We start from the raw sequence: 17,526 nt of genomic DNA on the forward strand, positions 1-17,526 counted from the left end.
TTAACTATAATTAGATCAACATTACTTTCAAACAAAAACCTCATCGAAACTTTTTCTTTTAAAATAAAATTTTCTTCCACCATGGATGAAGGAAATATACACCCATCTAAAATTAATATTATTCTAATCTTACTGGACGAAGTTGAAACTACACCTCCCTTAATAATGATGCCTATCTCACTCAAGGTCGAGGGACCATATTTCACTGGGGATTGAAGGAAACTAGGTCTTTTCTTTTTATATCTTCCAATTCATTTCACCTCAAAGAGTGAAAAATTATCTTAATTCGCTACTAAGCAAAATGGAGCCCAAGTTGATAAGGCTTCATCTCAGCTCCGGATAATGGGAAGAAAACCTTGCAAACGGATTAAACTACTCACCGTACTCCAAAACCACTGCAGTGCCCTACTCGGATGTGAGCTCAATGTAAGACAATTTTTTTTTTTTCTTTCCTTTTCTCGAACTCAGCACCATTAGATGTCACAACTTCCACATGTCAAACTCTCATGCCTGCACTGCACGATTAGGGCACTATAAAGGATTTTTTTTTTCTCCACATGTACCACACACCATGAAAAATTGGTTCGATTAGAAAATGGTTGGCTTTTGCCTTGCACCAAATGGATTGTCCACAGGATTGGATCTTGAATTGGCACTAGAGACGATCAAATAAGCAGGTTTATCATTGCCCATCTTGGAAATAATAGGAAAAGAAATGCATATTCCCAAACATCTAATGTCACAGGACAGATTTGATCTCATGGGACATCATCTAAATCTGGAATTCCAGCTTTGAAACATCTCATGTTAAAAATTGGGCAAGGCAGAGACCTCTGATCAGGTTCTCTGCTTTTATCCCGAAATAGATTTATATAGATTCAAGTTTCCCACGGGAGTAGGGGTGGCCATGTTCTTGGCTCTTTGCAGTATTGTTATTGACAGTCAACTTCAGGAGAAAATGTTGCCCCAACAGAAAGAATCGTCAGTATACATGAACAATCCCTATATTCTATCATCTATTCTATGGCGAAATGCGCAAACCTCTGAGGGATGAGCACTGAATCTCATTCCAACACAGTGAAAGATTGCTTCCTGATTAAGTTAAAATACATCAAAACCTGATCTATTATCGATGAGTCTGACATGGCAAAACTTCAGTAATCTGGGGTCGTCTTGTTTTCCTCGGACACACCTCTACCAGTCTCTAGGCTGGAAGAAAACCAATCATGCAAGAGTAAGAATGTTCATGATGTTAGACAAAACAATATATGATTGATGATATCTTACCCACGCATATGTTGAATGAGAATCTGAGTATTATTTACATCCTCGGGGAGCACATCTTGTGATCCTTCTGTGTGCAAAATGCAAGCTTCCAGAGAGTTGGGTTCCAGCAGAACTGATGCTTGTGCATCAAAAGGCAGAGTTGCTGTTGTCATGGGTTCCTTGTTTTCTTCAAAACCCAAATGTTGAGTCAGTGTTAAAATAGCACAGTGAATAATCATATGGAGAAGAATCGTGACTTATATAACTAATAAAGAGGGGTTGTGGGTTACAACACTTTTGGGATCGCATAATCAAGTGTCTCAACTTTGAGCTACACCAGCATAAATGGCACAATAGTGTTTTTTTATGTCAGCAGGTTCAAAAGACCATGAAGTGCATGTTTGCAAGTACGGTGGTGAGCCAACTACCATATCCAACCTCTTGGGAGGCAGTGATAATTAGCTAAGAGAACCCACCTGATGAGTTCCTCACAGAGTGCCTCATATCTAGCCGTTGTTGAGGTAATAAGCCTTCCCTGTAGAATTCCTTCACATGCAAGTTAAGATGACAGGCATTACTCCCATGACTTGAAAGACAGTAATGAGAATGGCAAACTTAACCTACCTCAGACGCTGTAGAGAGCTGAAATGGTCCATGGTGTGTCTGAACTGGTAATTCCATCCCAAATGAGGTTTCTGAATTAGTTATATTCGTCATATTGGGTAAGACTACTGGTTTTTGCAAAGTTGGATGTTGATTGGACAGACTATATGTAGTTTGTGTTGAGGTTTCCTCGTTCACAGGCAGTGTGCCTGTTCCCATGGACATATGCAGTGGTCTCTCTCCATCCCCAAAGCCCATTTGCATTTGTGGCAACTGCATAGACTGCAATACTCCAGGTACGTACATGGGATGTAAACTCAATCCATTTCTCATTGACAACATCTGCGAAACCAACCAATGAAACACTATTAGATAATGAACTAATCTATTACCGAAAAAATAATAATAATAATGAACTAATCTACTATTGTTACTTGATACCAATTTTATTCTATGTGATGGTTAGAGTGTGTCCCTCTGCTGGTTCTCTTTCCAAACAAGAAGGGTTATGTGAACTAGGTATTTTTTTTTGGGGTCAATTTCCTAGGTATACAAGATAAGAAAAAGAATTACAAAACAAGTAGGTTTACAATACAAAGTAAGTGTAAAACAAAGGCAAACCAACTTGTTTTGTAATTAATTTTCTTATCTCATAGATTTAGACAATTTCCTACCCCTCCCCCCTTTTTTTTTTCTTTTTTTTTTTTTTTGGGGGGGGGGGGGGGGGGGGTGGAGGGAGATAGTAGGCCCCAAGGAGAGTTGAACTCATAACCTCTCAAGTGGGATGTGTTAGTCCTTGCCAACTGAGCTACCCTCTTGGGGTTTTATGTGAACTAGGTTAACAGTTAATACTCAACCCAGAATGAGCTACATATAAGAACCTTTAGAGGAATAAAAAGGCTCTCATGAAAGCATAACCAAAGCAAGCAGGAAATAGGCTTTGACCAAACCAGTAGTTTCAATCAGGATATTTCTATCAGTTGGACACTGCGGTCAGCCAACACTTTAGCTTGATGAGTTGGCGTAGTCAGGAATCTCTAGGGATTTTTTTATGTGGGTTTTACCCTATTTTGTGGTCCTCCTTGAGGTCTCCCAATTTTTTTAAAACTTTATTTGCTGTTGTTGTTGTTGTACTATAGTCCCCATTCTCTCATTCTATCATCCAAATTTCTGTTACTTATAAAAAATAAATGAATAACATACTAGTTCAAAGGGGTATCCAGTGAACGTTAAGGATAGTGTACCAATCTGACTTATAGAACTCAGTCGGAGTACTAATTTACAAAAATCTAAAAATTTCTTAGCAGTCTAGAATAGAAACCACGATGAAATGACCAGTTGTGTGATTCACTTTTCCTCAAAATTCTGAATAGGAATTGAGCACCAATGGAAATGGTAAAGCCTGCACTACTATTAGTATTGCAAAACTTGAAACAAAAGGAAAATAATTAGGAGACAGCCAGGGAAATTAAAAATCATAAAGGGACTACAAACTACCCAAAGAGATACCCATACTCAGCAGAGAATTTTTCACTGGTAACTGAATCCACCATTTGGACTGGTAAAAGAGAGATGTATTCACAAACAGATAAAAAGAGACAGGAAAGGAACAACTGAGAAAGTGTCATCTTATCTAGAAAAGAAGAGGAAAGATGTACAATCACTAATTACATGATGAAACTGATGAAACCTCTTCCTTAAATTTTATAGCTTCTTTATCAAGGAATTTGACTGAACAATAACTGGATTAAAATAAAGAGTGATGCCAGTGTAGTTAAAAATGTCAAGTAGTCTACTGATGAGTTGTTTTCATGCATACCAATTCAGAAATATTGGGATGGAGGCAAAGGGCCAAAAGATGCAATTTATGGTCTGCAGGTGACAGGCCCAACCAAAGAGAATTAGTCAAGAGGTCTGAATGACAGACTTAGAACAGAAACTGTGGCAAGGAAAGAACTAATTTTAGGTTCAGAACCCAAATCAATTAAAGGAATCTTAATCTCCCCTTTAATGCTTGTTCGACATCCAAACACTGCAAAAAGAATCTGCCAACAGAAAAGAAGAATATAATGGGAGCAATAAAATAACAGTATACAGGAGAAGAGAGAAGTATAATTAGATAAGAAAGATTTTGGGAAGAAGAAAATCTGCCAAAATAGTATCCCAATTTGTATCTCCAGCAGGTTTGGTTCCCGTCAGATGGGCCTGCTGGCCATGACCAGTCAAAACAAGGTTCACAATTTTCCTCCATTGCTGGAAATTGGTGATAGCTTCAAGCTTCTTCTCTGTGATTCGATTGGAAGATGAAGAAACAACTTCTGTAACCAGATTCTGTTTTGTCTCATCACCCATGCTTCTTAGTAGAACAAGTGAGTAATAGCACTACCAGAAAAAAAAAATCAAGAGCACCACCAGAAAGAAAAAAATCAAGAACACCTCACTGCAACAGGAATCGAGAACTCTTCCAGCAAAATAAGATACGCCAAGCAAGACTGCCACTACGCAGAAAATTCTGCAGCCATCAATCCCAGTCGAATCACCATAAAACTCAGACCAAGCTAATCAGTAGCTTGCTGCCATAAAAATTCGCATAGCAGCACAAAAAAAAAAAATTGCTGAAATCTGCTCTATTTTTTTATTATTGAGTAGCAGATTTAATCCATCGCCCCAACAAACAAATCCACAAACTACGAACCAGCAAAGTTGAGGGGTGAAACCCCCTTTCCTTAAGATCGCAAGTTTCTGGTTAGGTTACCAGAAATCGCAAAGAATAGAAAGGAAAGAAGAAAAAAAAAAAGGAGAAAGAGGAGACTACGTGCTGCTGTGTACTAGTGCTAGTACCTCAGCTCTGATACCATGTAATGTATGAAATCAGAAAAGAGGAAGAAGAGAAGAGACGAAGGGAAGAAGGGAATGGAACAGCAGCCGCAGCTTTTTCTTATTATGTCACGATGGAAGGAATACAATATAAATAAGAAAATAGGGGTAGGGGAAAATCAGGAATAAACTCTAATAACAGAATACTAAATCGAGACCCATAACGGATCTTGGTATTAGCATCAGATGCTAATACTGAGACCCATAGTAGGCCCCACTCGATACTTCTAACAAATTTGAATAGGTAGATTACTCAGGGATTACTTCGGGTAGTTTCCTTTTTATGGTATGTCTTATTTTTAGGGTTTTAGTTATTTTTCCCTTTTTACCCTTTTAGGGTATTCCCATTATAAATAAAGAGGACCTCTATCATTAATGACAAGTCAAGTCATTCCCAAAACCTCTAATTCTCAACTTGGTATCAGAGCAAGGATGTCAAGTATTCGACTCCTAGGAAGTGCATCGGGAGGGTTTTTCCCAACCATGTGATCTTGGCATGCACATGCAAGGGAGTGTTGATGTATAAATTGACACTGCCCTTCCTTAATTTGAGCTTTTAGGTGGAACAGTAGAACATATCCCTAAATTATGTGCCAATTTATTGTCCATTTATCGTTTGACAATTGAATTGAACTATTCTGTTCACTCTTTCTCTACTCATTGCTTGTTTCAGGATTTGGTGACGAGCGCAACAATTGGGTATGGTCTGGTCCGTGATGGTCTCTATTACTTGGACTCTACACAAACAGTGCCCTCCCCTATTTCAACTCAAACCCTTTGTTCTGATAGTCCTCTGACAAAATTCCATCACTGACACCGTCGTTTAGGGCATCCATCTTTTCATATTTTACGTTCTATGTTTCCTGATTTGGTTAAAATTTGTGGTTTGGAACAGCTTCATTGCGATGTGTGTGAATTTGCTAAACGCACTAGAAATTCTTATCCCATTAGTGATGTTAAAAGTGATTTACCTTTTTCAATTATTCACTCTGATATATGGGCTCCTTCTACGACTGTTGATCGCAATGGTATTCGTTGGTTCATTACATTTATTGATAATTACACACGTCTCACATGGGTTTACCTTCTCCACAATAAATCTGATGCCATCTCTTGTTTTTAGTCCTTCCATGCCATGCTTCTAACACAGTTTAATGCCACTATTCGGATCCTTCACAGTAATAATGGTACAGAATATATTGATGGTAAGTTTCAGCAGTACCTTGATTCCCATGCTTACTCTCCGTCTCGCCCAAACATCTTGTGTTAAGAAACCAGAACAAAATGGCATTCCCAAGATGGAAAAATTGTCATCTCCTTGACGTGACCCGTGCTTTGAAGTTCACTACTTGTGTCCCTAAAACCTATTGAGGAGATGTTGTTCTTAATGTTGCATACCTTATTAATAGGGTGCCCTCTAGTGTCCTGAATTTTAAGACACCTCTTTCTTTTCTCCTAGACCCTACCATTGCTTCCTTCCTTCCTCCTAAAATATTTGGGTGTGCCTGCTTTGCCCATAACTCCTCTCCTTCCCAGTCTAAATTGGATCCCCATGCTATTCGATGCATTTTCCTTGGTTACTCGGCCTCTCAAAAGGTTTACAAGTGATATCACCCTCCTTCTCGCCAACTCTATGTAACTAATATCACCTTCCACAAGTCTGAACCATATTTCACGTCACCTCTTCAAGGGGAGAGTCTGGAGGAAGAGCCACCGTTAGTTCCTTTGACTATTGATAATCTCCTAATTCAGGGGGAGCATACAATTGATAATGGTAAGGGGGAGACATTGGTTCAGCTTGTTAAGGATATGATAACCTACACTCGGAATAGATCCAAGAAAAAGGACACCAAGGATGACCAACCATATCCCACTGTGGCGCCTCCACCAGATTCACCCTCCCCATCAGGTAACATTTCTCCTACATCTGATAGTGTGCCTAATGTTGCTAACCCTATGCATGATGACCGTCTCATTGCTATTAGAAAAGGAGTCCTCTTTCGTATAGAACATCCCATTTCCCATTTTTTTCTCTTATGAATCTTTATTACTCTCCTATCGGGCCTTTATTTCCTCGTTGTCCTTTGTGTCTATTGCACAGGATTGGAAAGAAGCCATCAAAGATCCGAAGTAGAAGGCTGCCATGCTAGAAGAAATGCAGGCCTTAGACAAAAATGGTACCTAGGAACTTCTCCCTCGCCCTGAAGGGAAGAAGTTAGTTGGATGCAAATGAGTTTGAGCAAAGGGTAGATGGCACTCTTGAGAGATATAAGACACGTTTGGTTGCCAAGGGCTTCACCCAAACCTATAGGATCAATTATGAAGAGACCTTTGCACCTGTAGCAAACATGAATTCTATTAGGGCATTACTGGCATGTGCTGCCAATCTTGGGTGGAACCTTCAACAATTGGATGTTAAGGACAAATTTTTAAATGGAAATCTACAGACATGCTTGGATGTAAGCCTACAGATTCTCCCATTGAAGTTAATCACCAGCTATACAGTGCCATGGGAGATCCTGTTGACATGGAACAATACCAAAGACTTGTTGATCAATTGATCTATTTGTCCCATACTAGGACCTGATATTTCCTACACTATGGGCATTGTGAGTCAGTTCTTCCATGATCCCAAGACATCTCATCTTGAAGCCATGCACCGGATATTGAGGTATTTAAAATCTACCCCTGGGAAAGGTATTCTTTTTTCTAACAATGGGAATTTAAGACTGGAAGCATTTACTAATGCCAATTGGGCTGGGCCTACTGATGATCGGAGATCTACTTTTGGGTATTGTTCCTTCCTTAGGGGTAACCTTGTCACATGGCGAAGCAAGAAACAGTCCGTTGTATCATGTTCTACTGTTGAAGCCGAATATTGTGTCATGGCATAAGGGATTTGTGAACTCATATGGCTTAAGGGACTGTTGAGTGATCTGGGAATTGTTTCTGAAGATCCTATGCACCTCTAATGTGATAACAAGGCTGCCATTAGCATTGCTCACAATCCAGTCTAGCATGACAGAACAAAGCATATTGAGATCAACAAACACTTCATCAAAGAGAGGCTTGAACAAGGGATCATTTGTATTCCAATTGTTAATTCTGCTAATCAGCTATCTGATGTGTTTACAAAAGGTTTAAATTGTAAGGTGTTTCATCCTCTTGTTTCCAAGTTGGGCATGTATGATATATTTGCACCAACTTGAGGGGCTGTGTTGAGATTCGTGAGGATAAGTTATCAACACCTTATTTGTAGGGTTTTAGTTATTTTTCCCTTTTTACCTTTTTAACCTTTTAGGACTGTAACCTTATTATAAATAAACAGGACCTCTGTCATTAATGACAACTCAAGTCATTCCCTAAACCTCTGACTCTCAACTCTTAGTTTGTTAGGTGCTTCTTTGGGTTCTTTCCATTTTTAGATAGGTTTCTATTTCCATACAAGAGTCTTCTCTATTTATGCACTGTAATACGATAGTCGGTAGAAGAGTTCAAAATTGAATATTGAAATTGATAGCAAGCTCAAGAGAGTGATTGCGCATGTTTATGTCCTCTCTTCTCTCTCCCCCTGCAACTCTGATTCTTCCCATGTTTCCCCTCTTCTCTTAACCGGCCCTCCACCAATTTGGTATCAGAGCCGAAGGATCCATCTCCTTCCCAGTAATTTTGTTTCCACTTTACTGAGACCTAAGACTCATCCCCTTCCTCTATACACTCCCTTTCCTTCCCATAGTAATCCCACCCCATTCTTCGACTCCTCCCGAAATTTTCCCTAGTTACCGCCCAAAAAAACACCATCCCTGCAACTTTTCTCAGACCCTCACCCTATCCCTTTGATTCATATTCTCTTCTTCCCTACCAGCCCCCACCCCTCTTCTCCTAACCGGCCCTCCACCACAGTTGCTCGATTATGTGTGGAATTGTCGGCAAAGGATGGTGTGGTGACTTCCATACCTATTTAAAATGAAGATAAAGATGTCTATGATTGGAGACCTCCTCATTGTATGAAATGTAAGGTTTTTGGTCATTCTTCTACCCAATATGGTCAACAAGGGAGCTCAATGATTTGAAAGGAATGGAGGGTCAAGAAGAGTGGTCCAATCCAACATCAGGAAGTTACTAAAATTCAACATAAGATGACTGCATCGAATTATGGTATTAGTAGAGGTATTGTGATCTCAGGTGGTGCCTTGCATGTTCTGCAAGAAGGAGGTGGTGCCTAGCATGGTTTGGCGACTAGAGGTGATGCTTCATTTGGCGCCCAAGTTGAAATGTCTCATGTTTAAATTCAAATTTTGAATTTAAGTTTGAATTCAATCAAAAGGAGTAATCATGGTGAATCCTTGTTTAATCAAAATGGTAGAAATTTCCATAATGATATTACGAGAGGAGTAGTTTAATGCAAGGGGAATGATGTGACAACTATGAATGAAAATATGTTAGTTTGGAAGGGATTGAGGAGATATCGGCTGGAATTGAGGAAGTGATGGGGGATAATGTTCTCGAACAGCATTTCAGGATCAAGGAGGAATCGTCTTGATTTATTGTGGAAGTGATGAGGGATAACATTTTTGAAAAATAATTTTGGGGAGATGGGATTCATGTCGAAGGAGACGTGTGAAGATACGAACTTTGAAGTTACACAAGTTATGGGGGGAACATTTTATTGTGCTTTGTTGTCTAGAGAGGGATCTTATCCAGATGGAAAGCAAGTTATTCATTCAGATTTGGGCTAAATGTTATCTTGGAATCTGTGGAAGTTGATGTTACGAGTGCAGAATTGGAGAATCAATCTTTTCCAGTAAATTTAGCGGAGGATCTTCCTTCACTAAATAAGGATATTGAAGCTAAAAAAAAAGATAAAGAAGTCCCCTCCATCTAGGGACCGATCTGGCTTGGAGCTTGAAGTTAGGAAGAATGCAGCAACAAGCCTTTAACCCTCCCTTTGGAGCCTCCATGCGATGTGTCCCTTGAGACCGACAGCTCCTCTGTTGCCTCTTCGGAAGAGCTGATAGAACTTTTGCCTCATGAAGTTAGTGTAGATCATGGAATCTTCCTTCCTCCATATTAATGAATGGCGGCCTTCCTCTTCTGTCAGCCTCACCAAGGTTGGTATGACTGATCCTGAAGAACACTTGTACCCATGACATGAAAAGTAGAGGCAAGCAGAGTCAAAGGCCGAGCCTCAACCAGAAAAGGGGGACAGACATGCCAATCGAAGCAGAGCAACTAAACACCCACTCTACCTTCATATACTCGCAAACCACAGAATGGGCATCGCCCTTCATCTCCCATTTTTGTCTCAGTAGAGTCTTTGAGTGGCATAGCGGACATGAAAACTTCTCCCATCGCATCAAACACCAGTTTAGGATTAAAGATCAGGTCCAGGATTCGAGTCAAACATCGACCTTCCCTCTCATCTCAGGGTCAGGCAAGGAATTCAATCAAATGTTTGTTGTTCAATATCTCGACTGCTCAAGAAGTTGGACTAACTGCTCATGTTTCAGTGGGTTATAGTGTTTTTACAGCGAGATGGAGTCATCGCATTAGGTTCTCCCTGTACTATATGCGATCAGCAGACTAGAAAACTTGATGTTTTGTTTCTCATATAATCATTCTTGGCCTATATTGTTTGCTTTGTTCCCTTTGTTGGTAGTTATGTTTGTTTTCATTGGGGTACTCCCTGGGCTAGCCTACTTGGTTGATTGTATTTTTCTTCTTCTTTTAATATAATTTTTCCATTCCCCAAAAAATGGTATAAGACAAGTATGACTAACCTATATTTGCTGAGGGGGAAAAAAACCTGTCATCTAACTTAGCTTTGTCTTCTTCATATAACAAATAGTTTTTTTTTTAGGGGGGGGGGGGGGGGAGGAGGGAGGGTTGATAGACCAAACACAAAATATAACACATATACATCTCAACAAATAAAACACGAAAAAATTGCAGATATTTTTATAGCACTTCCGTCCTTGGTCCACGTAAAATGCAAAAAACTTTAGGTCTTGAACTTGTACTACTATCATTTTCATTTTGCTGGTAAATCAGGTTGGCAATACTGACGCCAACTGGAATTGATTTCCTATAAGCTACAACATAGTTCCATTTATTTTGGGAGAGTGGTAGCGCAGTCACAGCGGGCACCTTGTAAATGCCGTGTGCCAGCTCATCTGATGCTCAAATTTGGGTTGAAGTAGACCCCACCATCCTTTATCCATTCTACGTTTAGGCTGGTCTAGATCCGGATTCAGAATCAAAATGGCCTCTCATTTGATCAAGTGGTTGATTCTTCCCTGTTTTAAAGAATGTAATGTGTACCCACCACCTTTTATTCCTCTCTTTCCAAGTGGTTGATTCTTCCCTGTTTTAAAGAATGTCATGTGTACCCTCCACCTTTTATTCCTCTCTTTCCAAGTGGTTGATTCTTCCCTGTTTTAAAGAATGTCATGTGTACCCACCACCTTTTATTCCTCTCTTTCCTCTTCTCTTTCCGAGGAAACATAGGAACAAGAATAACTAAGAAAAGGTCTGCAGAAAAACGCGAGGCAGGGTAGAGCACCATAATTTTATGGTCCACGTGGTCAGTTAGCCAAATTAATAACTAGGTACAACCTGGTCAGCTAGGCAACACATTGACAACAATGATAGAAAGTACATCCACAAGGACCCGAAAGAACAAAAACACCATGCAACCTTAGCATGAATTGTGCCTTTTCGATGTACCTTTTCCTAGAAGGCATCCATTCACTTACTCATTTTCTAGATTTATAAAAGAAAACTATTCAAATATGACAAACATTAATATCCTTTCCTGGTCATTCAGCCCTAGATCCTTCCAGCAGATTTGGGACTCCATTTCCTTTGGCATTAAAAGCAAGCTTTCTTCAATCTCCTCTTGTTGTATTGATTTTCCAAGGAATAAGCAAATTGTTTTATCAAGGGGTCTTTCTCCCTCCATTCTCAGCCCTTCTCTGTTGTCCGAGGAAGTGGTTTTGCATTGTTAGCATTGTATTTGTTTTTTCTCTTCCCCTCTTTCAGGCCCCTTGTTTCTCCTTTCTCTTTGGTAATGAATTCTTTATTCACCCCGGGGGAAAAAAAAACTTTACCTCGTCCAAAAAGTTAGGACAGAGTATTTTCCAGACATTTTAAAAAACACAGTCATCGTATTATTAAACTCTATGACAATATGATTATTTATGAAGTATCAAGTTGCAAGAACAATTATATCGGACACGGTGAGAGTTCTGCAAACCTAGCAAATTCAAGAAAATGGTCACTGCACCAGTTTAATAGCCCTCAAATACTCCAGGTTTTTCCTTTCATCAACTAAGACAATTTGTGAGTTAGGTTCCTCTATGCACAGACAGTGAAGGACACAGCATAACAAGGAGATGGTCATACATTTAAATCACACAAGCACCATAAACCTTGAGTTAAAACACAAAAAATGAGGCCAGTGGCATAGAGCAGCTCTTTATGAAAAAAAAAAAAAAAAAAGGCATAGAGCAGCTCAAAAACAATATAATAAAGCCAAAAACAACCAGAACTGGAGAACAAACAAAAAATTTCATGGCTTTTCTTGCAGAAACACAAGGAGGCATCTTCTAACAAAACTACGAAATCAGAATTTGTAAGCCAGTATGAAGCCATGGAGGGAGGGGAGGAGTCCAGCACATGAGTATGGTTCTTTTGATATCTCAAGCTACAACAGGCAATTTTTCAGGTTTCAAGTTGGTGGAAAAACTGCACTACTCCACAAACAAGTAATTGCCACTGAACCTCAGAATTTGTCACCTTTGATATATGGGAAAACTGGGATATGGAACAACATACAACCCAACTGCACAAGCCTTATCCTAACTAAATAGGACGGATCCTGCTTCACTAAATAGGATTAGAGGGCAGACCTCAGCACAATTGTAAGGTTGCTCCATTGTGACCTATTGGCAGTGGGTTAGAGTCGGGGAAACAGCCTCTCCGCGAAGTGGGGGTAAGACTCTGTACATTATGATCCTCTTCAGAACCCGCAGTGGCAGGGGACTCTTGCACTGGGTACGCCCTTTTATTTTACCCTGCTTCACTATTTATTTAATTATGTTATGTTCAGTTCGTCGTTAATGGTTGAAAAAAGTCATTTGATATATATATGGTGATGCTAATACATCACAACTGTTGCAACTAGTCAAGTGTAGAAATCACAACTGCATGATTGACAACTTAACATGTGATCTAAATAATTGAAGACAACAGAGATTAACGAAAATTTATGTAAGTGCATCTGACGCTAACCCTGTATCATTCCACAGATGACTACCAGACAAGAAAGGAACGAACATAAGAGCATTGTTTACTGATAGAAATGCGAAGTGAAACCCTCACCTGTACTTGGAGCTGAAGTTGCTTTAGATATTCAATGGCTTCATCCAACATCGAGGCCTTGTCCGTCTGGAGCAAATAGAACGTTAAATTGATCACAGGAGAACCCTAGCGCAACGTACACTCACGCTAGAAGGGGAAAATAAAATAGTTGGTACCTTGTTAGAATTGGGAATTAGGTTCTGCAAGGCTTTCATTTTCTCATTAATCCTACTCCGCCGCCTCTGTCCATCCAACATTTCCACGATTTAGAGAGAGAGAGAGAGAGAGAGAGAGGGAGAGCAACAGAAGAAAGAACAACTTTTCTCATCAATTTAAGAATTAGAGAATTAGGAGTAAAACCTTTTCGGACAAATTATGAACTTCAGCAGCTCTGCTTCTCTTCGAAGAAGAACGAGTTGGAGCTGACTTTGACGGTGCATCAGGCGCCTCAAGACCCTCCTACCATCAAACAGGACCGAGGGGTATAGGATGCTACTAAATGAGTAGTGTGGTGATTGGGAAGCAAAATTGCAAGTAAATAAAGAAATATACATACAACTACCTCACTTTCGCAATCATAATCGTCGAGATCATTATCCGTGGGGACCTTTCTCCTCTTCAGTGATCCCGTTGCCTCAGCATCACAGTCACCACCAGCTCCAGCAGAAGTAGTTGTACTGGCGGTCTCCTTCAAATTAAAACCAGAAGAAGAGAGGATCAAGGAAGAAGAACCGACAGCGACGGAGGACTCGGCCGTGGAGCTTCCATCCCTGACCCGGCAGTCGGAATCGGGGACAAGAGCTGATCCGCATGGTCGGAGATGACTCTCCGGCAGAGACTCGTAGAATCTTGCGGTGGATGTAGTTTGCGAGGACGAAGAGAACAAAGGTGGAAGAGGAGCAGGAGAAGAGAAATGCATTTGTTTAGCTCTGTCGGTGGAGACGGAAGGAGAGGATGAAGAGTGAAGGAGATGATGGAGAAAAAGCGAGATTTCGTCTGATTCAACGAGCGAGGGACGAGGAGGAGGAGCAGCAGGAGCCGGCGGATGAGGTGGGGGTGAAGAGCAGGTGTGGTGGTCGTACATTTCCGCCATACCAAAAGATAGATGATTCAGAAACAAATCAGAAGAAGCAGTTAAAGATTGACAAGAAAAACAAAGTAGAGCAGCAGCAGAAGCAGCTCATGACAGGTGATGAATTTCTCAGTTTCCAGTTTCCAGTTTCCAGTTTCCTCTGCAAAAGCAAAACCATCTCCCCTCCTCAGCTCTGCGCTGCATATTTCCTCTCTCTCTCTCTCTCGCCCTCTTTTTCCGTGTTGTTTTTTAGCGTTTCTGCAGTTTCTCTTTTCCGTCTGTCGTTCTGCTCTGTCTGTCTAATAATAAACCAGGCTATGCAATTGCTACTCCACTTCGCAGGAGAGAGAGAGAGTAGTAAAATAGTACGGTTTGCTTAAGCTGCTTTTCCTACAACGTTTTTCTGTTTTGAGTGTTTTTGTTTCTTTAGCAAAGTACCAACCGCAATAGAAGCCAAAATTAAAATCAAATTTGGTCCCTCTCCCATTACTCTCCCGCCTAATTATTAGTTTATTAGTTGTATTAGTGCGTATCAGTGATTTCTAATTCCTGGTCGGCTCGTCCCGACGAAAACCTTAGCATCTTACACATGGGCTTCATCACTTCACGGTTTTAGTATACGGTATCGGCACCGGTCACCGCCGATACCGATACCCATATCGATACACGACACATATACATATCGGTGTTGATCAGTATCAAAAGTCCCCCTTTTTCACCTAAAATCTTTGGTTCAAACTTCATATATATTTTACGCCCCCCCCCCCCCCCAAAAAAAAAAAATCATATATAAAAAATTAAGAAAAAATTACATGATTAGCTATTTTTGGGTTTTCATTTACAAAACTGTCCACTCTATGTTTAAGTTAACAAAAATAGACAAAAACAAGTTAAGGTTTACAAAACTGGATAAAATAGTGCATCTTCCTCCCAAAATTACTTTTTTAGATATTTTTACCCTTGCCATTGCCTTCTCGCCCAGACATCCTTCGTTCCCTGCAACTCCACCCGTCCCTAACACCACCATTCTCTGCTACCTCAAACCCACCCCTCCCTTCCCTTTCCTGTGATTACCCAGGATGCCTGGGCAAGAAGGCAATGGCAAGGTTAAAAATGTCTAAAAAGGTAAGTGAGGGAGGGAGAGACACTATTTTGCCAAATTTTGCAAACCTTAACTTGTTTTTGTCTATTTTTGTTAACTCAAAGATAGAGTGGACAGTTTTGTAAATGAAAACTCAAAAATAGCTAATCATGTAATTTTCCCAAAAATAAACTTTGTTGCAACTTTTCGCATTTTCCTGCAGTAATCAATCTATTACATCTTGATAATCCATCCAAACTGCTGCATGAGCTCAGTCATGTTCATTTGCTCTATGCATCCCCTGGTATATTTCTCGTATTTCTGATTCTTGAGAATTCGTACAAAACCATTAGTCATGTAACTTGCAACAAAGTTAGAGTGAAACAATAACATAGAAGTCCATCATGTGGCTCTAGTTGACAGTTCACAATTGCCATAAAAAATGATAAGACATGATACCTCTTGTACTAACCTATGGATAAGTATCAAGTTTTGAGAAAATGGCTAGATATATAGGACATAAGGGAATGACTTAAAGATCTTGGATCCATTAAGTAATGGTTCAAACTGACAAGGTTGGTTTCGGACTTTGCTGACGAATTATAACATTAGAGTAAATTACTTGGGCACCTCCTTATGTTATGGCCAGATTGCGTCACATCCCTAAAGTTTGAAATTATTACTTGAAGCCCCATGAAACATGGCGGTATTAGTTTACTGTTAGTGGTTAAATGAAAAAGTTCATTTTACCCTTATGAGTTATTTAACTGAAACTTGTGAAGTTAAAATAACCAACTTATCCTTTAAAAATATTAACCTAAAAAAATTCAAATCAATTCAAATAGGACCGTTGGAGAAGAAGCTTGTTAATGTTCCATATCCATCGTTGGCAAAGGTGAAGTTAAAGAAGAAGACTGAAATTTATGACAAAGCTCACCACAACAGTATAACTAAACTGAAACGTGTACATCCCCCATGTGTTTGTAATCTAATAGAACACAATTTTAATAGAATTCAAATTTGTAATCTAAGGCTACGTTTGGTAAATGTCTGAACAGCGTTCAAAACTGTTCTTCCATTCTTTAAGAACAAAAAAACGTGAAATTATATTTGGCTTGACGGTTCGTTTTTTTGTTCTTTAAGAACGAACTGGAGGAATTTTAGAGGTAAAGAACGTTCTTTACAGAGCGTCTTGGATAGGGCTGCAACAGGGTCGGGTTGGGCCGGACTTTTTAAAACCCTAGCCCGGATTCATGAAATGGGAATGGATGATAGAAGAAGAATAAGAAGTGGGGTGGGTTGTGCTCCAGCAGGGTTGGCGGCGGAAGAAGAAGAAGAAGAAGATGATAGTGGTGGGTATGTAAAAGAAGATGATGATTTGGGGAAGATGAGGGCATTTTGGGGTTTTTAGGAACAAATATTTAGGGGTAAAATAATCTTTTCAAATTAGGTTAGAGTAATACATAAATGAGGGCAATTAGGTCTTTTCATTTATAAAAATAAAATAGAAGGTAAAATGGTCATTTTCAATTAGTTTAGGGCAACAAATAAGTGAGGGTAATTAAGTCTTTTCAGATTTAAGAAAATGGAGCAAATGGTAAAATGGTTAAAATATTGGAATCTAACGGCGGTATTTAACGGATTGGACCCATCTGGCATTTGGGGTGTAAAATAGAAGTAGTACGTGAAATATTGAAGGATGGTACGTGGAATATTGAGCCGCTTAGAGGGTACGAGGAATATTGGATGCATTATAGGGGATACGTTACTTTACCCAAAAAAAAAATTGAAAATAAAAGTCAAATAATGACGTTTTAAAAGTGTGATTGCAAGTGCAAACTGTGGATCGTTTAACTAGATTTGCGGTGGGGCAAGGACACCAACCTAATCCACAAGAACAAAAAAAAAAAAAAAACAAGCTGGGATCAAAATGATTGGACTCTCTCTCAAAAAAAAAAAAGTTGGGATCAAAATGATCTGTCTCTCTCTTTCCAATCTTACCATTGCACTAAGGTCCACCATCAAGATATCAAATACCCAATTAAACAAGAATAAGGTTAAAAAAAAAACCCTATAAATGTCATACATGTTTCTTTCATGTAAATGGGTAACCGAAAATTCAAATTTGATTTGTATCCATATTCGTTTAGGGGTATCTGAATATTATTCAAAAAATCTATAAAAAAATTATCCAATCCAAATGGATATCCAACTAATAATATGGAGGGATTTTGAAGATTCAACCAGTTATAAAGAACGAGGAAAT

The 17,526-nt window shown here is 39.5% G+C and overlaps 1 protein-coding gene across 2 annotated transcripts; it reads right to left on the reverse strand.

Annotated features, from left to right (window-relative positions):
- Positions 1-875: 875 nt before the first annotated feature.
- LOC122660209 (transcription factor SPATULA-like) lies at positions 876-14,508 on the reverse strand. 2 transcript variants are annotated; one of them, XM_043855424.1, is made up of 8 exons: positions 13,670-14,504; positions 13,468-13,566; positions 13,284-13,349; positions 13,129-13,194; positions 1,891-2,211; positions 1,743-1,812; positions 1,288-1,453; positions 876-1,209 (listed from the first exon to the last, which is right to left on the reverse strand). In XM_043855424.1, the coding sequence occupies exons 1-8, from the start codon at positions 14,198-14,200 to the stop codon at positions 1,155-1,157; spliced, it is 1,374 nt and encodes a 457-aa protein (XP_043711359.1). In that variant the 5' UTR covers positions 14,201-14,504; the 3' UTR covers positions 876-1,154. The 2 variants fall into 2 exon arrangements, with proteins under 2 accessions (XP_043711359.1, XP_043711360.1); XM_043855425.1 differs by having other exon boundaries at positions 876-1,453; positions 1,743-1,801; positions 13,670-14,508.
- Positions 14,509-17,526: the final 3,018 nt, after the last annotated feature.

Source organism: Telopea speciosissima, chromosome 4 (assembly GCF_018873765.1).
Source record: "Telopea speciosissima isolate NSW1024214 ecotype Mountain lineage chromosome 4, Tspe_v1, whole genome shotgun sequence".
Classification (NCBI taxonomy): Eukaryota; Viridiplantae; Streptophyta; class Magnoliopsida; order Proteales; family Proteaceae; genus Telopea; species Telopea speciosissima.

What these genes read in the sequence shown, in the direction of transcription:
- LOC122660209 (XM_043855424.1), bottom strand. Translation starts at nt 14,200, where the DNA reads ATGGCGGAAATGTACGACCACCACACCTGCTCTTCACCCCCACCTCAT. An exon ending in ATTATGATTGCGAAAGTGAG is followed by an intron (nt 13,567 to 13,669) that starts GTAGTTGTATGT and finishes GTTTGATGGTAG; the next exon opens with GAGGGTCTTGAGGCGCCTGA. An exon ending in AGCTCTCTACAGCGTCTGAG is followed by an intron (nt 1,813 to 1,890) that starts GTAGGTTAAGTT and finishes TTGCATGTGAAG; the next exon opens with GAATTCTACAGGGAAGGCTT.